The sequence below is a fragment of the Sander lucioperca genome, chromosome 19, assembly GCF_008315115.2.
Source record: "Sander lucioperca isolate FBNREF2018 chromosome 19, SLUC_FBN_1.2, whole genome shotgun sequence".
In the NCBI taxonomy this organism is placed as follows: Eukaryota; Metazoa; Chordata; class Actinopteri; order Perciformes; family Percidae; genus Sander; species Sander lucioperca.
In genome coordinates, this window is record NC_050191.1 from 15,812,988 (window position 1) to 15,838,172 (window position 25,185).

The 25,185-nt window shown below is 39.9% G+C and overlaps 2 protein-coding genes across 7 annotated transcripts in view; both read left to right on the forward strand.

Annotated features, from left to right (window-relative positions):
- grm1a (glutamate receptor, metabotropic 1a) overlaps positions 1-6,525 on the forward strand; it is a 33,670-nt gene extending 27,145 nt beyond the window's left edge. For 3 of the 6 annotated variants that reach the window (XM_035995399.1, XM_031322058.2, XM_031322059.2), the window contains 2 exons: positions 1,442-2,375; positions 4,044-6,525. In XM_035995399.1, the coding sequence (XP_035851292.1) occupies positions 1,442-2,375; positions 4,044-4,857 (1,748 nt within the window). In that variant the 3' untranslated portion in view covers positions 4,858-6,525. Of the gene's footprint in view, positions 1-1,441; positions 2,887-4,043 lie in introns of all 6 variants that reach the window. The other 3 variants (XR_004895893.1, XR_004895894.1, XM_035995400.1) reach the window with 3 other exon arrangements.
- A 353-nt stretch (positions 6,526-6,878) lies between these two features.
- Positions 6,879-23,926, forward strand: rab32a (RAB32a, member RAS oncogene family). Its single transcript, XM_031321879.2, has 3 exons — positions 6,879-7,294; positions 18,281-18,558; positions 22,622-23,926. The coding sequence occupies exons 1-3, from the start codon at positions 7,081-7,083 to the stop codon at positions 22,769-22,771; spliced, it is 642 nt and encodes a 213-aa protein (XP_031177739.1). The 5' UTR covers positions 6,879-7,080; the 3' UTR covers positions 22,772-23,926.
- The last annotated feature ends 1,259 nt before the right edge of the window (positions 23,927-25,185 follow it).

A 25,185-nucleotide genomic window follows, 5' to 3' on the forward strand; every position in this document is an offset into this window, starting at 1 on the left:
TCCTCCCCGCATTAGCCTGTTAACACTTCACACCCTGAAACCTCCTTCTGCTGATGCTTTTCATCATCCAGGTCCTATGACCCTGCTCTCTTAACTTTCTCAACCTCCACACTACTCCTTCCCTCCTCCCTGCTCTTTGCCTTGTTGTGACCCAGTGGTTGTTTTGACAGCGATTTATAGAGTTGAGAGGAGCTCTCAGTTCCCAGGTGTAAAATCCTATTACTGACATGAGAGGCTTGGGGATACATCTCAGCAGTCTGTCGAAGAAGAAATTCTCCCTTCACTCTCATTACATGTCCCTATCTAGAGAATACTAATAGATAGAGTTGGTATCCTATTCATAGAGTTAGGTTGTACTGTCCATATGCTCACTCATTTGCTCATTTAGGGCAGGATTTCTTTTGTCATAATACCTTTATTTTTTAACATAATTTTTTCATTTCATTTCATTTTGGTGCTGGCTTCTCTTCGAAGTCAATGTGAATTGGCCCAGAGACAATGTACAGCACAAGAGTGGGCTTTGTTTTTGAATTATGTCTGGGTCTTCCCAGCTTAGATATGACAGCATGGGTTTTATAGGAATAAGGGTATTGAGGATTGTGTAAGAAGAGATACAGATAATTCATTTTTTCAATTCATCTTTGCCACCGTTGTCCGTTTGCTTGCAGTGGGGCTGATGCCTCGGTGAACTTAGCCGGGTGGGTGGTCAAAATAAACCAGCAAGAGTTCACGGCAGTGCGCTTCAGACACTTTCCCTCAAGTGTGTCTTAGTGTGTTTTTGCAGAAGTGCTTTTAAATAATATCTCAGTCTGACAATTGCTTTATACCTTCATATTCACATTAGTAAAATTGTGTGTGGAAAATACCCAAGCTTCCTGGGGCCAGAAGTTATTATAACATTTCACATTTCTCATGATTTGACATATTGGGAATTAGCAATGCAGACCAGTAGTGTGTTTCATACATAGGCATAGTCTTGCTTGTGATGGCAGTGACTGTAATGCTATTAGCAGCAGCATGTAATTTATAGAGGGTTAAGCAGGGGAAGTCTAGGGATGTCAGTTTTCTCCCATTAAGCTCTATAAACTTCCTCTGGGTGTTGGGTGGCAACTAGTGTATCATGACAGAGTTGACACACATACCCACCACATGTCTGCACATACACATTTGGCATTAAATGAAAATGAGAAATCTGACAGAACTGGAGCTTTGACACATGCAAATTAGTTCTTGAGCAATTTTAGGCCATCTAGATAGACTCTGATCTCTGCTACACACCTGACTTCCCTTGTGTCTCCACATTTGTGTTGCTCTCCTCTCTGCCACCTCTCTTCTGTCTGCTTCTTGGTTCTTTTCACCTGTTTTAATGTACCTTTCATTCACAAAAAACTACTACAGTACCAACAAAAGATTAACCCGACATCTCCTCTGCTCTTTTCAGGCTGCCAGCCCCTGCCTCTGAAGTATCTTGATTGGGCGGATGTGGAATCCATGGTGGCAGTGGCTTTCTCCTGCGTGGGCATCCTGATCACTTCTTTTGTCACCTTTGTGTTCATCCAGTACCGTGATACACCTGTGGTTAAGTCCTCGAGCAGAGAACTCTGTTATATCATCTTGGCAGGCATCTTCATGGGGTACATCTGTCCATTCACCTTAATCGCCCGTCCAACAGTGACCTCCTGCTACTTGCAGCGGCTCCTGGTGGGCCTTTCATCTGCCATGTGCTACTCTGCCCTGGTAACCAAAACTAATCGCATTGCCCGCATTCTGGCAGGCAGCAAGAAGAAGATCTGCACCAAGAAGCCCCGTTTCATGAGCGCCTGGGCCCAGGTGGTGATTGCCTTTATGCTGATCAGTATGCAGCTAACTCTGGAGATCACACTCATCATTCTGGAGCCTCCTGAGCCCATCAAGTCCTACCCGAGCATACGTGAGGTCTACCTCATCTGTAATACTAGCAACATAGGCATGGTGGCGCCACTGGGCTACAACGGCCTGCTAATCATGAGCTGCACCTACTATGCCTTCAAGACGCGGAACGTCCCGGCCAATTTTAATGAGGCTAAATATATTGCCTTCACAATGTACACTACCTGCATCATCTGGTTGGCCTTTGTGCCAATCTATTTTGGCTCAAACTACAAGATCATAACCACATCCTTCTCCGTCAGCCTGAGTGTAACAGTGGCACTGGGATGCATGTTCACACCTAAGATGTACATTATCATTGCCAAACCAGAGAGGAACGTCCGAAGTGCCTTCACCACATCTGATGTGGTGCGAATGCACGTTGGAGATGGAAAGTCGCCTCAATGCAAGAACAGCAGCATTCTCAATATGTTCCGCCGGAAGAAGCCTGGGTCGGGCAATGCCAAGTGAGTGACCTTTTATGTTGTTCATCTTGCTAGATTGTTTTTTGTTAGAGACAAAACTATAAGATGCCTAAACACTCAAATGTTACAGTGAGTTGTCCAAAACTAGTCGTTTGGCATTTCTCTAAATAAATCATCAACAGTAACCAGCAGCTGCTTATTTTTCACAAGAATATTTGAGTGCTTATGTGTAATGTTATTGGTCCTTTCCAGTACCCCAATCTATGTAAAACTAAACTGATAGGCCTACATTGATTTAGAAACAGTAAGCAGTGAATACTGATTGATATGGCACATCCCCCTCCCCCTGAGGGACATGAAATGTTATCAATGAAATTAAGCTAAATTTAACAGAAAACTCAGGGTGGGACAATTTGATGTAATTGATTTAAACAGACCATGCTAATGCGTAAGTGATTATTGAAGTATAGATGTCACACATCTGAACTAGATATAAGACTTGCATATAACTTTTTTGAGATCCACAGCAGTGACACATGGACAGGTGTCTAAAGTAAGGAGTGGGGAAGAGTATGAGAGTGATCCCAATATGTTTGCGTGTTGTCTCTCACCCTTGCTATGCAGCCTTTCTAATCTTCTAACCCTTTAACCTTCGTAATCGAGCAGCGTACTGTCTGCAAAGTGTTGAGGCTGGCAAATGTTTTTGGCATGGTGGTCCTTCAACTCCTTTCCTGGAGAGCTGCACTGTCAACTGAGACATATTTTACTATACATACAACCAGGGGAGACATTTAGACACTCCCCAGCCAGATGATCATAATTTGCCCAAAAGTCCTAAAGCTGAAGATTTTCTGCACGACATAGAGGTGGCATCGTTTTGGCACTGTTTATTCTATTTTAGATATTTTTTTAGAAGATATTGCATTGAATTATGCTTGATTTTGATGAGTGACATAAAGGAAAAGGTGTAGCAAGTATCTAATTCATTATTTGGCTTGCTCTCAGCTTGAGTTTATTGATTTTTTTTTGTATTCAACAATAAAGTCTATCTGGCTGGTTAAAGTGTCTGATGAATTAAAGGAATCACTTGCCTCTGTGATCCTGTCACTCCTGATCGGCAATGGCAAAAATGTTTTTGACACTGCAGCCCTCCATGAAGGAGATCTGCCACCCTGCTGCTTTTGGTTTATCCTGAATTAACCTCACATTTAACTTTTCTCAGCATGAACCCCCGTCTGCACCTCTCCAACTAATCACATTAGAACTAGTCCTAGCTCATTCTGCACTAAACTCTGTGTCGTCTTCAGGCCAGTTCAGGCACCAGCTGAAATTCCCAAAATGCATGCATCCCATTTTAACTATATAAGCAAACAGTTAAGACAGGAAGAATTATCTGGGTGGCTCTTAATTCTATAAGCTTAATATTTGAAGTAATTTGAAGATCATGATGCTGTCTGCAGCACATTATGACTCACTATGTTTGTGAAGTGCCACAGTTGATAAACGTAATGCTCCTTAGAGCTCATGTGTGAACCCCTTAGCAAAGCTGTTAATGTCAAGTCATGTGGTTAAAAAGTATTTTAACATGCATCAGAAATGTTGAAATGCTGCTACTCTGTTGTGTTGCGTTGCTGCTATGTTGATGTTGTTTTTCTGCGACCACCTCCCGGTTTCCTGTGATAGTAACTTGGGTCTTTATCTCGTTCATAGTTCTAATGGCAAGTCTGTGTCATGGTCTGAATCAGGTGCAAGACACCCTCCAAGGGGGGGGAATGTGTGGCACAGACTGTCTGTGCATGTGAGGAAACAGGAAGCCGGCTTGAATCAGACGGCGGTCATCAGGCCCCTAACTAACACCCCCGACCCCCACAGTTGTGAGCCCTCCACCTGCGACCTTGGCACAGAACCACATCCCCCCCAAGAACCGCGTGGTGCTAAGCCTCTGTACAACCTGGTGGAGGAGGAAGACGAGGGCGATTCACAGCGCCCCCTCTGGACTCCGACTTGCTCTGGACAGATGCAAGGGCTGGAGTCTAATTTAAATAAGCCGGCTTCTTATTTGCCCTCTCACTTGAAGGGCTGCACCGCAGAGCGCTTACAGGGGGCTGTGGTGGACACACACAGCTCCTATGTCCCTGCACTGAATGACCACGCCACCGGGGAGGCAATCCCTGCCAACGAGCCTTTGAGCTTGACCCCCTCTCAGCTTCCTTTGGCCCCACAATTGGGGACGTTTGAAGAAGAAGGGTCTGAGGACGAGGAACTGGATCTCTTGCACAGCTACATTTATGATGCCAAGGAGGGGGAGGGGTTGGACAGGGAAGGCGAGGATTTAGCTCAGAACAAGCCAACTCTGGAGGATTCCCTAGCTTTGTCGCCCCCCTCCCCTTTCAGAGACTCTGTGTGTTCGGGGGAGTCTGTCAGCGACTCCCCCATCATGGAGTCGATGCTCAGAAGCCCTCCGAACTCAGTCTACACCTCAAACATCCTCGAAGACTTCGCACACAGCTCCTCAACACTGTGAGAGCAAAACAGGCGCTGACACACTTGTGCATCAACAGACGTGCATTTCCACATACAGGTTCACGCACAAACACACACACACACACACACACACACACACACACACACACACACACACACACACACATATACATACTGTACAACAACAATTCTTTTATTATCATTTCAGGTTTTTAGCATTTATGCTTTGCTGTCATTTGCTTGCTTGTATTTATTACTCTGCTTTTATAAGTAAGGGGTTAATCAAAATTATAAGTAGAAAAACACCAGGAATCATCCATGAGTGCTTACATTTCTGAAGGGTTTGGGAGTACACAAAGCCTTTCTATAACGTGTTAAACTGGAAGAGTGCCAAAACGGGTCAGCTCTCATGCCAAATTGTGATAAATTAAGCAACACTGGGAATCAAAATGAAGGATGTAGCTGTGGTTCTCATAATGGCAGTGCAATTAAATGGTCGACAAGAAACAAATGGAAAGACAAACACATTTCTGTGTATATATATATATATATATATATATATATATGTGCACTGTAAGATACATCCAGAGTCCAAACTGACTCTAAGTAGTAGCTCAAGTGCATTTCATGCCAGTTTTGATTAGCTCTGCTTCTCTCTCCTGCACATGTACAGGTCTGTTCATGTCTGTAGCAGTCGCAGCTGCATCGAAAAACTATTCGCCTTTTTTCATTAATTGATTTCACCTCAGCTTTTTCTCATCTGACCTCATCGTAAGTTGGTTGAATATTACTTTTTTACGTGTTATGAGGTGCGCACAAAAATATTATCACTAAACTGAGTTTCTGCTGAAGACTTGCGCTGTATGATATATAATATGGATATAATGTGCCAATCAAAGTTGTTATCAACCTACATCCCTGCTTTCAGTTTTTACAATGCAGCTGATACAGGTTAGTGTGATTGTAGATGATGGCGATGTTGTTAACTCAGCTTCCACTCGATCATAACCCTGAGAACAAGTTTCATGAGCATGGGATGTGATAAAAGAACTACTTTTGCTTTCCAATGCCGTGTTTATATTTCTCATGTTTTCTGAGTTTGCTGTGTCATTGTAATGAAAACACAGTACTTGTACAAGTTCTCAAAGTTTGTAATACTGTTAAGCCATCTCTTGTTTTTCACACAGGTGGTATGTTTGTAATACTGATAAATGTTTCTATATTTAGAATGTCAACAGAAAAAAAGAGTTTATACATTTTGAAACTGTGCTCAGAAACTTGTCGGAGCAGTGTGTTTGGTTTTTGGGTAACATTTAAGCTAACTTGAGTCAACTGTATCCTCTTGAAAATATTCAGTTGTAAAAGTAACCAATAATTAGTTGCTTCTTGTAATGAGATTATACATGTTTCAATTTTGCTTCAATCTTGCATTATAAACTTAAGTAGTTTACTTGAAGTTAAGTTCCTTAGTTCTTTATCTATAAGAATGCAAATTATTTTAAAGTACATGACTATACAGTACATAGTGCAATTGTATTGTATTTCCAAATGTTTTTAGTCTATTATAGTGTAAGTTGCTAAATGATTTTAACCAATGTAAAATATAAGAAGGAGCCACCTGTTTAACACTGTCGAATCTAGAGTGAACTAGGCCTTTATGTTTTGGGAAAGATGAACAATGCTGTAAAATAAAAGCTATTTATATTAAGACGACTGATTACTGCCTACAATAGCCAGAAAAACTGGTTGTCATTAGGTTCGAGTGCAAAAATCCTACAACTTGCCAAGCTTAACATTAGTTAAAACCAATGTTTCCAAAACAGTTTGGTAGCAATCAGGATCCCTAATTAGATGAGGTTTTTAAGGCATCTCAAGCAAAGTTACAACGTTTTAAGTCCCCTTCCACTTTTTGCTGATTGTTATTTCACTTAGATGTTTTCATCAGTTGAATGGGGTAGGTTTTTCTGAGCTAATTTTAAAACCGCAGCAGCACGAGGAAGCTTCGGGAAGCTTGAGCATTTTTTTTTTTTTTTTTTTTTTTTACATTTCCGGGTCCTATGACTTATCAGGTGGTTGCTGAGCGGCAGCAGTAGGAGGGCCAGGAGAATTAGAAAGGGGGGTAGAGAAATGTAATTTCTGTTGCATCTGGCCCTTAGCCCTCTGACCAGGCCAGTCCTACAACAGCTCCTCGCAGGAAGCCTATATGAACGAGAAAGCAGAAGCTGTCTGACTTTAGAGAAATTTTGTCAGTGTCAGTCTCAGCATGGCCGGGGGCTCGGTGTTTGAGTGTAAGGAGTACTTGTTCAAAGTGCTGGTCATCGGGGAATTAGGCGTCGGGAAAACCAGCATCATCAAACGCTACGTGCACCAGCTTTTCTCGCAGCACTACAGGGCGACGATCGGGGTCGACTTTGCACTTAAAGTTATCAACTGGGACAGCAAAACTCTGGTTAGGTTACAACTGTGGGATATCGCAGGTAAGCACACGCGCATTCACTGTAATAGCGCGATATTTGGTGTTACAAAACTAATTCAGATGGTTTTATTATCAATGGATGTCAAGCTGTGTGTGTGTGTGTGTGTGTGTGTGTGTGTGTGTGTGTGTGTGCGCGCGCGCGCGTGTGTGTGTGAGTGAGACGGGGAGGTTTCACTTTCACAGATTGCTTGCTCAAGAGTTTAGAGAGATACTTTCATTTCATGATGGAATTGTAGCCTAGATTTAATCATGGCCAGTTTTCAACCAGAAATACCCATTCTCAGTGTATGAACAATATGTAAAAAGAAGCTCAAAGAAGCAGGGTAAGAATTTCCAGCAGAAAAGACCGGTTAATCATGTCTGCTCTTTGTTTTTTCCACTTTATGATCATGGCAGAGCATAATTGTCAGTGGAATGTAGGTCACGTTGTTATTATCGACTGAGCGCTGCCCCCCTCCATGCAACTCACCATAATATTCTTGTAATATTTTCTCTAGGGATTAAACATGTTTACTAAGTGACTTAACTGGCCCTTATCTTTATTTCATGCTGTTGTTCATGTTGCAATGTCACTGTAATATTCTTCAAATGTCCCTGTCCCATGCTATCCTTGTATTTATGAGAGGATTTGAGTAAACTTCAGTACATTTTTCCTCAGACTTTCTAAACTTGGAACACACAGCATTTGTGCACTTGTGCATTCCAGCAGCTTGAGTAAGCAAGCCCAGAGAGAAATCAGAGCAGTGTAAATAAAAGTTTCACACATGCAGGCGGTTCTACTCAAACTCAGGGTTTGTTCATCTCCCTGGCACAAAACTATATCGCACTGCAAACAGAGGAGTCTGAGAATGACATGCTGGGAAGGACAGGTGGACAGGAAGTGAGAGGCAGACAAACCAGCAAAACAATGACTAACTTGTATGTTGACCAAGCTGACAGAGTCTCTCTACAGTTCAATCAGCAGGAGGGAGGTGTGTCTGTGATGTCCCATTAGCCTTTATCTTTTCGTGTTGGATCTGGAGTATCTTTATGGGCAAAAATAAATCTCACATTAGGGGTTGTGAAATTGCTTGGTCACATACTGTATACTGTAACACATAAGGCAAATTTACAGTGTGTGTGTGTGTGTGTGTGTGTGTGTGTGTGTGTGTGTAATAGGAGTTGTTAATCATTCTCTGAGAAAGTGGCATTCGAATAGAGGAATGTGGCTTAAGGTTTGTCTGTGTGTAAATACTTTTTATTTCATTTTTAATAATCTGCAGAGGATGACCTCAAGTAATTGATTAATTTCTAGGTCTATTTTATGTCAGAAAATAGTAAAAAATGGTCATCACAACATCCCAAAACCTGAAGTTAACATATTTAAAGTGGTTGTTGTGTCTGACCCTGTGTCCAAAAACTCAAAGTATTCAGTTTATCATAAGAGACCAAGAAAACAAGCAAATATTCACATTTGAGAACCTGCAAGAAAATTTGGCAGATTTACTAAAAAAATAATTGATTATCAAAATATTACTCTAAAACTCTTGCTACTGTAATACAGTTAGGTTGCAGGCTATTTAACCTGCTAACATAGTTACCAAGCTCTCATTTTGTTTCCAGCTTGTTTCCAGCTGTAGGCTGGAAACAAAATGTTCAAAATATTCAAGACAGTTTAAAGTCACCATGTGCAAGTGATTTAGCACCACATGCAGCACAGAGAATAGGGATTGTTTTCTAGTTGGCCTACATGCTGTTCATATAGTCTAGGCCTAAAGTGGTAGTTATAGCATTCTTATCTGGCCTTGCCATAAAATGTTTTATTGCCTAAGTAGTCTGTGAGATTTTTATTATATGTTAAAGAGTCAGCTGCTATAGGTCATATCCATTGTGTACATACAGTATGTAAGGTCTGATTAAAGGTTATGATTACATATTTTCAAGTCTGTCTTAAAACAAAACTGCCCATACTGTATATACATGTGGGCATGTGAGTACTGTGTTTAGACAGACTTGAAAATGTGAACCTATCCTTTAAATAATTTTTATACAGTTGAAAGAAAAATGATTAACCCTGCCTCTAGATATGTTCTATTCATACTTTTGAACGCCGCCATGGTTGTGCAAGTTTATCCTCTCCCTCAATCAAACAAACCTCACATGCTGAGACAGATCAGGACAGATGGTCAGAACAAGACTGCTGTTTTTATATTTATTCCATTGCTTACAGCAGTGACAGAAAGAGTGTGGACAGTTGGGGGTGTGTGTGTGTGTGGTGATTGGCAGTGTGGGGTACATTTCCCTGCTGTTACTTGGGCCCTGGCAGCACAAGCTCGGTGTGCAAGGGCATCTGTGACTGAGTGCCAGGGAAGGCCGTCTGCCTGTCACAGCCAGACAGCACTCGGTCACAGAATCTTTGAGGCTAAATAAGACACACACACAAACACACACACATATTTAGACAGACTGATATCATCCATTGAGACAAAGGGAACACATTTACACATATGGATAAACAGAACATGCACACAAACTGCGACCAGAAAGAAAGTTTGAGGTACACAGATACTAAAACCTCATTATTCACACCTACAACAAGGCTCTGAGGATAAAATAAGTAACGAAACGTGGGTGTGAAAGAGCAAAAGCTGGAGGTATATTTGCGAAGTCATTAAGACCAGCCATTAAGCCATTTTATCGTGCAGAAAAGGAAGAGGAATTATCTTATTGGCAACACTGAGAGCAACTTCAGAGTTGCGTTGTCTTTTACCAACCTTACTAATGATTACAGTCTGGGAGGAATGATAGTAATCAGAGGCTTGTACGAGATGGGGGCACTATGGAAGTCAGTGTGAAGCTTGTAGCTCTCCCACCCCCTTTACCAAGAATTGCTACTCTCTCCTGGATTTGTCTTAGCCATTGGACAGGAAGATTACCACCATAGCATACTGTAAAAAAAAAAGCCTGCACCTTGTAGGACCAAACATTCCTGTAGGAGCAGGAGGTCGCACATTAACAGGATACATGACCCCTGACACTTTCGTTAAAAAAACTCTCTTTCTTACTCGAACACTGCCATTTTCCACCAGTAGTCAAAACTTTCAACTATTTCAGAATTTTGTCTAACAAGACCTTTTGTGTGGAATACTGAATACATTTACCTTTTTTGCTTCTGAAAATCCTGTCCACACTAAGGCCATAACCTATAACAAGAGGGTCACAAACCAAAAGATAAGGGAAAGAGCAGAAAGTAATTGATTAGTAATGGATTTCATTATCAGTTAATTAAATTTAATTATAAATATTAAATAATATACTTATATTAAATAAGTATATTATTTAATATACTTATATACTTATATTAAATTTATAATTTTATATAACCTTTTGAAGCACACAATGTGACTGACGGTACCACAGTCGAAGGAGCAATAAATGTAACAAGGACAAGGTGCCTTGTGCTTGTGTGTCTTGTGCATTGTTACTTGTTAGTAGTAGTCTTGGTTTATGTGTGAACGTTTTTGGCACCAATAGTGATTAAGACCAAAAATGTTTTCCTTTCCTGTTCTTGATTGTTACACAGATTCTCCAAAAGACTGTCGGTAGATGAATAGTTTAAATGGGTCACATGTTCTTATTCTACAACAAATATGAGTATTTTGAGCTAAATCCCTGCAACCTTGTGCCAAAGCTTTATGTTGATCAGCCCCCACCAACCCTTGAGTGGAAGGTGAAGGGAAACGAGTCATACCACTTAAAGGTTGCGGATTTTCCCTCAATTCAGACTCCGTTCAGTGCTAAAAGCCGTAGTAAGCTGTAAGTATCTTCTCACATGCTGCTCAATGGAATTTTAACGTGCCAGTCATGTGTTGTTCAGTCGCTATGCCGTTATATATGTGCCTAATCCCCGAGCGAGTAATTGTATGTTTTGAGCACAGAGAACTATATTTTGCAAGCACATTACATTGCATTTTGAACAGAAATTAACACTTGCAAAAAAAATTTTTGAGTAAACAAAAACCTATTCCGTGCTCAATAAATATATTTGCATGTCTTTCTCTGCGTGCAGGTAGACACTGCTGTGCTCCGGTCATGTCTCCCTCGCTCTCAACCTCTTCACTCTGCACGCTCAACTCTAGACACACTCGCTCAAATTTTCACAACGTTATAAGTCTGCCACAAAACCAACCAATTTGAGAATTAAAGGTCAATTCTGATTGGCTCTTCGTCTCCAATTAGATTGCAAGTAGCAGGAAACAAAAATCTAGGAGGAACAATCTTTTTCAGTCAACACCTGTTGGTCAGCATACTGGTACAGCAAATACTGACTACAGTGGAGCTGTTCGACTAACGTTCTGGATTAAAACACATTTCGGTCAGTATTTTGTATTATTGACTTATATCACAGAAATGTCTTAATATTTGTGTGTACTATAATGCCATTGTTTTGTTTGACTCATATCTCCTTGTCTGACTAACATTAGTTTGACTCATCCTTCACAAGCAATCTAGCTAATTTAGCACACAGCAGCCGACATGTCATCTGAACAGGCCTCGCAACACTGTAGCTAAGTTAGGTCTCGCAATGCGAGACTGAACAGCAGTAGGCCTACCTACATGTCACACTATAGCCACATGTAAGTAGTTTTTAATACTTTGGTTACATTACCGTATTTTATTAACCTAAATTCAGCTTACATGCATTTTAGTGTCACAAATTATTTTCCAAAAACTGAGTGTCCCAAATGATGAGGGTCTTATTTGAGACATGTTAAGGTTAGGGTTAAGGTTAGGGGTAGGGTAGGGTTAGGGTAGCACAGGTAGTTTAGCAGGATCATAATTAATTAAGGACATTGTGTCAATGGGGAATTTGGACACTAAACTGCACGTATACCCCTGGATTCTGTTGATATATTAGCTTGCGAAGGAGCTATCCGTTGCTAATGCTAATTTATCTCAAAAAGCAGAAACGTTAGCTAACTACTGCCAAGATATGGTTTCACTGGAGACCAGAGAGGTGTTGTAAGACTCGTCAAGTGTTGACATGTGTTTGCACTGTGCATAGTATATCCTTATATATTTTTTTAATGTCTTTAAAATGAAACCATATCTTGGCAGTAATGTTAGTTAGCTACTGCTTTTTGACATATATTAGCCAATGTTAGCGTTAGCAACGGATAGCTACTTTGCAAGCCAATAAAATATAGCCTTGGCAAACAGAATTAAGGTTAATAAAACACGATAACTATGTAACCAGTATTACAAACTTCTTACAAGTGGCTGTATTGTGACATTTTAGGTGTGTTTGGATGACTTGTTGGATGCATAGTCTTTATCCATGTTGGGCTAATGTTAGATTGCTTGTGAAGGATGACGTTAGTCACACACGTAGATATGTTATTGTAATTCAAACAACACAACGGTATTGTGATTAACACAACTATAAAGGCATGTCTGTAATATACCGGTCGGTAAATAATGTAAAATACTGTAGATCAGTGCTTTCCAACCTTTCTGGTCTGAGGTTCCCCCACAGCCCTGTCATTAACTCACATACCCTTCCCTATCAATTCCCAATGTGTTCTATTTGGTGTTCACTATTTATCATATTAAAGTGAATATTCTTACATTTTCATGCAATTGAACTGTAAACGTTTAGGTTGGTTTGGTCAGAAATTCTACTAGCTAGGCCTACTACTTGTAGTGTGGTTAATGTTTCAACAGTCATCCATTACTTTTAGCTAATCATTTGAACTGTTGAGTCAGTAGGCCTACTTTTAGCTATTTATTTCTACCATTGATTACTTCGCTATATGTTTAAACATCTGTGTTGAGCTGTTTTAGCTGATATATTGTTTTAAATAAATCATCACTTCAATTATTATTTTGATTAGTTAAGCTGCTCCACAATCTTTCCAAGTACCCCTGGCAACAGCAAAAATAGCCCTTGCTGGGGAATCACTGCAGGTGTTGTGTCAAAGACTGTTTCCCTGTAGATATGTGTTTCCTGCTACTTACGATCTAATTGGAGACGAACAGCCAATCAGAATTGACCTTTGATTATCCGATTGGTTGGTTTTGTGGCACCCTTGTAACTGTGAAAATTTGAGCGAGTGTGTCTAGAATTGAGCGTGCAGAGTGAAGAGGTTGAGCGCGAGGGAGACATGACCGGAGTGCAGCAGCGTCTACCTGCACGCAGAGACATGCAAATACATTTATTAAGCACGGAATAGGTTTTTGTTTACTCCAACTAAATTATTTTTTGTGAGTGTTAATTTCTGTTCAAAATGCAATGTAATGTGCTTGCTAAATCTAGTTCTCTGTGCTCAAAACATACAATTACTCGCTCAGGAATGAGGCACATATATAACGCCATAAGTCTCTCCTTTAAAGCTTGTGCTTAAGACAACCTTAATGACTGGACCCTGTATTGTCTTTGTTATTTTAGTTGTTGGGAGGGCGTAGGGGGACGTTTCACAGCCAGTTGCCTCCTAACAACAGACGGAGACTGCTGCTGTTGCTACTGCCGTGTCTGGCTTGGACAGTTTCTATGGTAACCCACCCACAGGATAGCAATATGTACGACCGTAGAGGAAACTGGGGTTGCTAGGGCTATGGATAATGATGAGACTTTTATTTCTGTTTCTCCCACACAAACAGACATGATACAGTGGCTGTAACTAAACTGTATCTTTTTAATCAAGTAGTTCTGCAACTGCAGATTTCTGAAGATTTCACGTGTTCATATCTAGAATCACCTAACCGTACTTTAGGTCTTGCAGCAGTGTTCATCAGTGTGGTAGACTGAACTGAAATGTCCTCAGTTAAAGCCTTTGGAATTCCACAGTAGTTCACGGTCTCTCTTTACAGACAGATTCAGACATATTTCTTTTTAGTTTGTAGGCATTTTGAGCGTTTGAGGCAGCAGCACATGTCTTTGTTCTCTTCTGCAGTCTCATGCTCCTCTGTGGCATTCAGTGAGTAAATACTCTATTGTTCAGCTCATTCCATTCCGGTGTTTTCTGCTCATTGGGTTAGCAGCATATGACAGTCATTAATGCTTTTAGTATGATTTTATTTGTCCTTTTATTTAAATGTAGATTGCTTCATTGTATCCCCATGTTTGGCTTGCTGGTTCCAGCTTCTTAAATGTGAGGATTTGATGCTTGTCTTTGTCATACATGATAGTAAACTGAATATTCTTGGGGTTCTGGACTGTTGGTCAAAAAACAAGACGTTTGAAGATGCCACCTACAGGCTGTGGGAAATTATACACATTGCACTAGGTGACCTGTTCATTAGATTTCGATAAATATAGGCACTGTAGTTTATTTCCAGTAAATTCAACATTTACTGTGCTGCTGTTATCTATTAAATAATCACTAGTGGTCCAAATCCACTTCTAAAAATAGTCCCCAACACATGTATTGTTTACTTCTATTTGAGTATGGATTGCTAAAAACTGCATTGCCCAGATGTTTAAGGAAATTATTGTGAAATGATGATGTCAACAACAAGATGCACGCGGAGAACATCAGGAGTGTAGTGTAGAATGTGCTCATTGTGTTGTTCGTTAGCAAAAGGACTGGGTTTAGTAAATGCAGCTGAATGTGTATTAGGACTTACTTAGGCCACTCTAAATGTCAGGCATCATAGGATTTGCTGTCATTTAATGTTAGTGGCTTCTGCGCAGAACCACCTTATCAATACCCCAAATAACTCATTACACCATGCAACAGTCAGGTGTGTATGTGTGAGCGTGCGTGTATGTGCATGTGTGCAACTGCAATGTCATCGGTATTGTTGATTGATATAATCACCCCACACAAGTCTTTTCCACCCAGCGGGTTCTCTCCCAGGAGGAGTGAGGTTAACACCCCCAGACTGGCTGTGCTTGCACATCGACCTAGCAATAAGGACTAAATGTCATAAAAGTGAAGTGTGTGCTGTAGACAATGACACGCTGTCATGGCCTCTTCAGTGGAACAGTTTGTTCTCAGTTCCAAAATATAAAAGTTGTTTTTAGTATGTTATGAAAGTCAGTACATAATAATGGGTCTGCTCACCTGTCCTTGTTGCTCTGACACAATTTCATTGAGCTGAATAAAACATGGTATACTGTATTCTTTGCCTCTGTGGTCAATAAATGTTGGACTCAGTCAGACCCTGCAATAGAATAACAAGAAGACACGTGCCTTGAAAAATGATTAAGTCATAATTTCTTTCTGTACTCTGCCTCTGCTTCCACTCGGCTGGATGTATGAGCTCTACAAGACCTGGAAATGAAAGCCGTATTTCAGTCTATTGGCTCTTTATCCCACTGTGTCGTGTCTCTGGTGAATTCACCTGGGGTTATATCAGCTAAAATTAGACTCTCAATTATGAGCAATTACCGCCAAGGCTGTGAGCCCCACAGTGTATTCACTCTCTCGCTCACACCCGCACTGCGCCACGCCACTCCAGTACCTTACGTGGTTGGGTAAGTACCCACAGTAAAGTGAAAGTATGCTGGGAGAAGCTGTGCTCACAGTTCCTCAATCCTGTTCTTGGTTCATTTTCTATTTTGTAACTCAGCTCTAGTGGAGGTTAACTGTCTAACACACTGTACAATTACACTTGCCCTGTAAACTTTGCAGAGATTAATCTAAGTTATGTGAGCAGGTGCATTACAGTTATATGTGATCCAATGCAAATAAGTGAGCAAAAATGTAAACACAATCTGATGTCACAAATTTTGACAACTTAATCTGATTTATAGATGCTTTTTAATGCTGCTATGTGTGTGTTCATATCAGAAATCTAAAAGGGACCTATATTTTTAGTTATACTTGGAAAATCTGCATTTTGTGAAGGTTTAGGATGGAGAGTGGTCATACAAAATAACTGATATTGGCACACAAAAGCTCAAAAACAGGAACCATATGTGGAAGCTTACGCAAGATCACGTGTAAGAGAGTAAAACCAGTATAATCCTCCATCTTACTTTTAATGTAAGACTGCTTTTGTTGTATGTGGATAAAGAGTTCTATCTCTGAACGGTCTGAAACGTATAGATTTTATTGAAACCATGAGCTCCCGGCAGGAAAAACGATGAAATCTTTCAAAGATTCTCTACAACTTTCTGCCTGAAGATGTTTTTTATTTAGCATTTGCAACCCAAACTGTCTAAGACACAGATTATGATCACAGCTTTAGCCTGTTCATGCTTGTAGTCAGTTCCTCTAGCTGCAGGCAGTGTCAACACACCTAACTGTCCCGGGATCCAGTAAAAGAGTGAGCATCAGCCCAGTCAAATCCCTGTATTTTAGTTACCAACTAATCTGTTCTGGTTGCAGTTTGAGGAACCAACTAATCTGTGTATCCCAGTGGTTACAGGATAAGTCTTGTGATTTTTTATTATTATCAACAAATCACATGAAACGACCAAAACCAAGTATTGTCTGTATAGCCAAAGCCTGATCTAAGCTTCTTTCCTGTGCCATACACCAACACAATGTGACATTTTTCTTCATTACAATGAACTTGGGCACTGTGCATTTATTTTAAGTCGATACCACAAACTCTGTCCTGCTGCTGTAAATACTCACTAGCACAACAATTCTGTAAATACTTACTATAATAGTAAGTATAAATACTAAGTAAGTGCACCAAATGTGTATCCATTCACAGCTGTGAAAAAGGTCCCAATAAATCCACTTTACATGAATCCACACTTCCATAATATTTACCAAAAACTACAGTGCCCAGCTGTTTAAGGTAATTATTTAGTCTTCTGAAATTAAAAATGTATGTTTGTGGTCTATTTTTAAGAAGGACCAGAAGAAGGAACAAGTCGGCTTGTGGGCTGAAAGCAACACAGGCAGGGGAAGCCTGAAAGTATCGAGAGAAGATTGTTGGTTTTGGTCTTTTCATGGAATTCGTTAACAATAGGAAAACCTATAGAATATCGCCTCGTTTAAATTTAGGATATGTTTTTCCTCCGAGGAACACTACAAGACAAACAGAGTGGTAAAAGTTGGAGGCAGTCACTGTTGCTATTTACCATGACCAGCAAAAAAGCATAAGGGCTGAACAAATACAAAGGAAGGTGTCAGCCAAGTGTTACCAGAGATACCTTTTGCCAGTTGAACTGCTGATCACAGACTCTTCCCCCCCCACCCCCCTCCCAATGAGGCACTGTGCTGCAAGCCTCAGTGAACACTCAAAGGTGTAGTGATGCGGGCAGACTGGAAGGTATGTTAGAGCGCTGTTCCTGGAATCTTTATCTCACCACATTATTGTCTGTTTCCTCTTAAAGGTTTCATTTTAAATGTTCTAATTAAAGTATGGAAATTCCAATGGAAATTTAAATTAGTTATGACTATAATAATTAAACTATACAACTATCTGTAGTCAGTTTCCATGATACGGTGGCATCTAAAAAAAAATCCTTCATTTTTAAGCAGTTGGTGTGATGTGAATACAATCAGTAGATTTAAGAGAAGTATAAAACAGTCCAGTTGTGTTTCTGAGACCTTCTCAGATTGACAGTGACAACAAATATTCTGCTGGTAATTCCCCTTGCTTTGCCTTTGTAAAATATGATCTTAGATTTTCTCAGAGAATGACTTCAGAGAAAGGGCTTGTTATTATGACAGCTTACTTGTGCCATTCTCTGTGCGGATTAGGTAAATTAGGAAAAGTAGGTTGAATAAGAAACCTCTTTATCCGCATCATTTTTGGCCACATTTAGAGGAGGAAGATTGTTGAGCTCTCATGGACTTGTGACAAAATTGAGAAAGATATGAGAATTAAATACTCACATTTCGCCATTTACCAAGATCAGAGCCAGACATTTGGTTTCATCCTTAAGATACTGTTTTGGTATTTTGGTTTGGATGTTCTGCTTTTGAGGGAATTATCACCACATGTTTTAAATCGTTCACAATCCCCACACCGTGTTACTCATCTAGCTTTTAGCTGCTTTGTAAAAATGCAATTCAAATAAATTCTCTTTCTATGCCCCCAGGTCAGGAACGATTTGGGAACATGACGCGGGTGTACTACAAAGAGGCTGTGGGGGCATTCGTGGTGTTCGATGTGACAAGGGGCTCCACATTTGAGGCAGTGTCTAAGTGGAAGCATGACCTGGACAGCAAGGTGAAACTGGCTAATGGCAACCCCATCCCCTCAGTGCTGCTCGCCAATAAATGTGACCAGAAGAAAGAGAGCTCCAACAACACAGCCCTAATGGACAATTTCTGCAAAGAGACTGGCTTTCTGGGCTGGTTTGAAACCTCAGCTAAGGTGAGAGATCAGTACATTAGAAGTATAAGCTATTAGTTGCACATATGCGTAAAATAGATCCATGCTCTTTAACATACATTACTATTTATATCTGTTAACAGGCTTTTTTCATAAATACTCTCTCTGATGTTTCTTTATGTTTAACTCATGGTTACTCTACACTTCAGCAGCATAAAACTACCAAAGGTAGGGCTCATATTAATGCTGGCTGAAATATGTTGCATACTGGGGATATATATTTCCTTTAAAGGTAAAGAGTCCAAACATGACTAGTAATGTCTTCAAATCTTATTTTACGCATGAACATGACTTGAGTTTGCAGCAACTCAGATGTGATAAGAGTTTCGAAATGCTCACACAGCCAAGTCAAAATAAGCGGAGCCACTGGACTTTTATTGTGAAGACATTTTGCCGTGGCTTCTTCACTTCTCATGACAGGAAATCCTCCAAGCCCCTTCTGAATGGTGTAATCACACTGGTTAGACTGTGGCAATTGTGAAATAGTTACGATTAGTAATTGTTTTTTGTTAAACAGATTGTAGATAATTGGTATAAAATTGAGACGAAATTTTTTTGAAAGCTTTGCCAAATGACTGACGTTGTTTTTATATTGTACAAATGAGACAGGTTGAATTTTCTGACAGGAAATTTTTGACAACCATTTTTTTTATCCTGCTGTCTTTGCCATTCATGCACAACATTTATGGACATTTATCTTTCCAGCCAGTGAAAAGATTTGTTGGACAGCTGGTGCCGTATGGTATCGCATGACATTGATTGATGTTGCAGGGTGTGTGGGTTATAGCGACAGGGGTCTGAAAGATAATGTTCGGTGGTGTTTCTCCTCAACTCTGGTTACTGGGTTTGTGTGTTTACACTATGCTTTTGTACTTTTGTCTCTTTGTGAGTAGAATTTGGTAAAGTGAGATAATTTTGGCTGCCTCTCTCTTCAACAGAGGTACAGTTAAAGTGCTCATATTATGCTTTTTTTGGCTTTTCCCTTTCCTTCATTGTGTCATATATCTATTTTGTGCATGTTATAGGTTTACAAAGTGAAAAAGCCCAAAGTCCACCCCAAAGGGACTTACCATCTCCAACAGAAAACATTGTTCACAAACTGCTCCAAACAGCTCTATTGTAGTCCAGCCTTTACTTCCGTGACGAACGTGCGTCACTTTGTAACACGTTATAATGCTCGCCTAGCTGCTAGCGTGGCACGCCCTCATACTCTGCTTCTGACTGGGTAGTAGTCCTTACCTAGCTACTGCACATGTTAGGGCTGGGTACCGAATTCAATACTTTTTAGGCACCGACCAAACTGCCTCCTTTAGTATCAAGTATTGAAAAATGCCTCGTCATTCAATTCCAAATTTCAATACCTAAGGAGTAAATCTCATCAGCGTCAGTGAGCCAGTAAGCATGCAGCATGCTTGTACCAAGATCTAATAATCCTGCTGATTGGCTGTCCAACGTTACATGTCGTAGAGGCACGCAGGAAAAACATTATGTTATGCATCCATAATGTTGTAATTTCTTTTTGTTAAAATAGATTTTATAATATATTTTTGCGGTATTGGTATCGGTACCAGTATTGAAGGTTTTAGAACGATACCCAGCCCTAGCGAATGTGGACTCCCAACAAAGATGGTACAGAAGTGTGATGCCTCTCTCTGTAGCTAAAACAGAGAGCTCAACACAGGGTGAAAAGAGGAGCTGCAGCAATGTGCAGTACGACAAAAATATGGTGTTTTTTGAAAATTAAACCATGTAAACCTATTCTGGTAGAACCTCTAAATACAATTATGAACCTGAAAATGAGCATAATATGAGCACTTTAAGCAGTGCGTTTGTAAATGTAGGACTAAAATATATCTGTTTAGTCTGCAGTGATGGAAGAAGTTTTCAGATTATTAACTGAAGAGTAGTAATATAACACTTTCCCCTTTGCAAGTAAAAGTCCTGCATGCAGCATTTTACCTAATAAAAAGTACAAAAGTATTGGCAACAAAATGTACGCAAAGTACAGTGTTATATTATGAGATCATAATTAATTTAATGCAAAGCAGTACTTTGATATACTGTTGGGTAGTTTAATCTATAAAAATGCATCACATTTTCTGAACTAATCGTATGTTTTATATGTTAAATCTGAAAAGTAAATGCCAATTTAAACTTCTGTGTTAAATCGACGCCGTGGGTATGTACGTGGGTACGTGGAGATACAGACCCTACGCCATAGCCTGACGTGCACCTCTCAAAAAATGTTACTACACGTCACGGCAACACAGACCGCAACACCTGATTGGTCCGCTTGGCTGTGGCTTGGTAGCGTTGCATTTCCCCCTACTCAATTCCTGGTTCTCCTTCTCCATAAACAACATGAAATCAAGGAGAGGGTTAACTTTTCCTGCTACAGATTTCTGACCGTGGTCAGAAAGCACAGGGGAGACACTTTGTTTCTCCCACTATGCTTCTAGAGTTGGAAGCTAACCCTCGTCACTCTCTCACTCACTCTACACACACTACACGCGCACACACATGCCGGCCCTGCTATTCTCTTAAAGAGATCGACGCAGACACCAACGCACAAGTATAAACTTAAGTCTACTTACGTAGGCTATGGCGAAAGCTCTGTGTAGAGCCTCCGCAGAAGCTTAAATCCAGTTTACGTAGTAACTAGTTGTAAAACAAATGTAATGGAGTAAATAAAAAGTACACATTTTCCCTTTGAAATGTGGGTACAAGTACCAAAAAATTGCACAGCAGCACTTGAGTAAATCTTCTGACTTACTTTCCGCAGCTGTTAGTCTGTGTTGTGAGGCTTGTTTTTTGTGATAAAGTGCAAACTGTCAATGCTATAATATGAGATTATTCAGCAGGTAACAGAGTGAGAGCATGAGGTAGACACAAACAAAAGGCTGCCAGCAGTCTGCATGTGCCACCTAATGTTCAGTGATGAATCACTTCCTTTGAAAGATGCAGTTGTGTCTGATGAGCACAGCAAGTTAAGACGTTTGCAAACACAACTTATGCATTTTAAACCGTAACCATCTTTTCTACTTTTTGCAGCCGGAGTAAACTTTGTTAAATCATTCCAAATAACCTAAGGCCCTGCAGCTATGTCACGTGGTGTGTCATGTGAAGTGTGTGGGTGTGATGTGTGCAAAGCCTTTCTGGCCATTTACTCTGTGTTGCTGTTTTGTGTGCCTGTCACGCTAACAACCTGTGATTGGAATTCTGTCAATGACTACCAAACTTTCTTTCAGTTTGAAGTGACAAAACACATTCCTTCAGGTCATACAATATGCACAATAATCATGATGGATTATAGATATGCATTATTTTCATCAAGTTTTAAGAAGTTAGCTGAGGTAGGTCACTTGGCCTAATGCTGAGGGGCTGTCAACTTTCTCTCGTCCCACAAAAATTGTAAAATTGAAAAGTTATAAAAGTTTAAGTGATGTAGACAGTACTTGATAGTATTCACATGCACTTCCAATTAACTCACACATTTGAACAGTACATGTTTTGCAAATAATATACCACATTGCTCCTTGCAAGATTTGTAATTATTTTTTAACATAATAAGCTTTAAGACTTTTGGATCTCAATTATTTTCTTTTCCACAAGCATTTTTTAATAATATACCTCAGTAAAAAAACAACAACAACTCTCTTTGCCTTTACCCAAGATGCACATGCCTCTTTGTTACTATAGAGCCCGGAGAAAGACCATTAATATTCAATACCTCTTCAACCCACCGGATGACAGCTTTTGGCCACAGTGTGAAGGACAAAAGCAAATGGTGGTTTTTACCTTGTCTGTGCTGGCCTCAGATCTCTGTCTCCCAGCTTTAACAGGCTGGCTCATAAAAAGAGGTTTAGTAGACGTCTAAAGCAAGTCTGAAAAGCTGCATAAAGACCATCCTATTAAATGTACCTTGGCATGGCAATGGAGTAGTGTCTTAATTGTCACTGTGTTAATGTCCAATATTTTGTGCAATAATGTTTATTTAATAAGGGTCTTATCACCACTATGACATACTGTTTTGATCTTATCCTAGGACAACATCAACGTGGACGAGGCAGCACGTTTCCTGGTAGAGAATATCTTGGCTAACGACAAAGGTTTGCCATATGAGGAGAGCAATGGAGACCGGATCAAACTGGACCAGGAGACTGTGGCTGCGGAGAGCAAGTCAGGCTGCTGTTGACAGTCAATCCATTCGTATTAGCCATCCGCCTCCCTTTGGCAGGGTCCAACCCGAGGACCCAGCCTGTGGCTCTCGGCCCTCTCCTGCAGCCTCTCTGAGGAATATGAATTATTGAGTCTTCAAAGCTTCAGGATCTTCTCCTCTCTGCACTGATGCCCGTTTGTCCTACACATCTAATTTTCTCATTGTAGTTTTCCCTAGGCCAGAATAAAAGCCCAATTTTATCTTGATGTTGCAAATGTTGTCACTGCCTCTATCAGGCTGTTTCCTTTTTTTGTCCCACACCTCTAAACTACAACATCTTTATTATTATGTTTGTCTCACTCCATATTTCCCTGATTGTGTATTCAACCACCAACTATGAACCCCACCCAGCCCTCCACACTTGAACCCTGCTGCTCCTCCTGTTGCCCTGACAGCCTCTGAAGCTCTGGACTATACAACGCCTAGGAAGGGGTGCCAACTAAGCAGAGATTTTAAAACTGCCTGTAGCTTCTTAATTTCTGTCACTTTGGTCTATTCTCTCTCAGTATCCTTGTCATTCAACATTTATCTGTGAAACAAGACACTTCATTGTTCAAGTATTTCTTTAGTTAACATGGATGGATGTAAATGACAATAATTATTTTCAGCACACTCATGTTTGTGTTTACAGCTGTTCTTTAGACTACTGTGTAAAAGTAAGCAAAGGCATCACAGTTAGGCATCACAGTTAAGCATTATCAAAATGTTATCATATCTCGTATCGCTGTCATGAATTGTTGTCTTTATGCTGTATTTTGTCTGACGTAAGGTGCCATAATACAGTTTTTGTTAAGGTAATTAGAGGGGAACACTTTTTGTTATTCACTCGAACATTTATGGACGGACAATACAGTATTTCACAAAAAAACTCTAATAACCGGATCATATGAGGCACTGTTTTTCCACTAGTATAAAAATGTAGATCTGATTTACAGTATGTCTTTTTTTTATGTGTTGGGTCAAGTATTATGCAACTTGTGACCGAATCAGAAAGGGGACTACACTCTTGTATGTATGAAAGTGTTCAGATGAAATATGAAGGATTTAAAAAAATTTTTTAGTTGAGATTACATTTTCTTGTTAAAATACTTCAAATCTGAAAGACCAAAATAGAATAAACATTTTAACATATTTGTGTTGTCTATTAGTGATTAAACGGCCTCTTTAGTGTAATCTAATTTATTTAAATGTGTGAAACATTTTGTTTCCCTGTGTGGATTTTATGGTTCATTGTCCTAAGCAAATGTTTCAGATGAATGAAATGAATTGTTTTTTACTGGCACAAATATGTCTGGGTTCAAGCCATCTGAACTGGGATTATACTCAAATTAACACATTTCTTATTAGCATACTGCACAAGCAAAAATGCCTGGTGCGGATGATTTCAAGTACTTAGGACTTAGATCTAAAGTGGGAGCAGGCTGGTATTGCCATGCTGTATAGCATGTTTGCTGCAGCAACACTACAGAGTGACAATAGACAATAGATGGTGCAAATGTCTTTATGTAAAGGAAATTATTCTCTTGTATTGTTCAAAACTTTCTGCATATTTAAAACATCACACGTGTTTCGGGATGGTTTTTTTATGAATCATGTACATCTCAACAACAAATTGTGAATGAGACCTTGTAAAGCCATAAGCTCCTAAATTAAATCTACATAAAAGATGGAATCACAAGAAATTATTTATTATTTTTCACTCTCCTGTCGTGTTATTTAACTCCCTAATGTTGCAAAGTAGACAGTTCTTGTTTTGAGCCTCCTGAACGTTTTAACTTTTTGGGGGTTGTCTAATAATTTGTGTGTGTGTGTGTGTGTGTGTGTGTGTGTGTGAGTGAGAGAGAGAGAGAGAGAGAGAGAGAGAGAGAGTAAGAAACAGTGTGTGATAGTCATCAGACACTGCTCATCACCACTACAGCTTGTGCTCTTCCACTCACATAACTGTTTCCAAAGCATGCATGCAATAGGCGTGCCAGTGTGGTGTATAAGCATTACAGCAACTCTCATTCCGCATATCGCATGCATTTCAAACAATGGACCTTGACAGCATATTGGTGTATTGCTTTTCATCTCAGTGTATTTCTATGTTTCTTTGTGCTACAATTGTGCAGTTTAAAAGTATGAACCATGTGTGCATCACATGGTGACACACTTGAGGCACATTTTGAGGTCATGAGTTACACACATTACACATTAGGCCTTCAGGAAAATTACGTTACAATTTTTATTAAGATGGTTCCAGAAAGGTTTTGATATAAATCTGCACCGCATTTTGAGGCTATATTTTGTGGTGGTATTATTGGATATTGCAATATTTTTCCAGTTTATAGGTTGTTTAATTTCTATAAGTCGATGTATTGTAAAGGAAAATCTGTCCATCCCTACTAAGC

Coding starts and splice junctions, on each gene's coding strand:
- rab32a (XM_031321879.2), top strand. CDS start 7,081: ATGGCCGGGGGCTCGGTGTTTGAGTGTAAGGAGTACTTGTTCAAAGTG. Junction 7,295..18,280: donor ACAACTGTGGGATATCGCAG/GTAAGCACACGC, acceptor CTATGCCCCCAG/GTCAGGAACGATTTGGGAAC. Junction 18,559..22,621: donor GGTTTGAAACCTCAGCTAAG/GTGAGAGATCAG, acceptor ATCTTATCCTAG/GACAACATCAACGTGGACGA.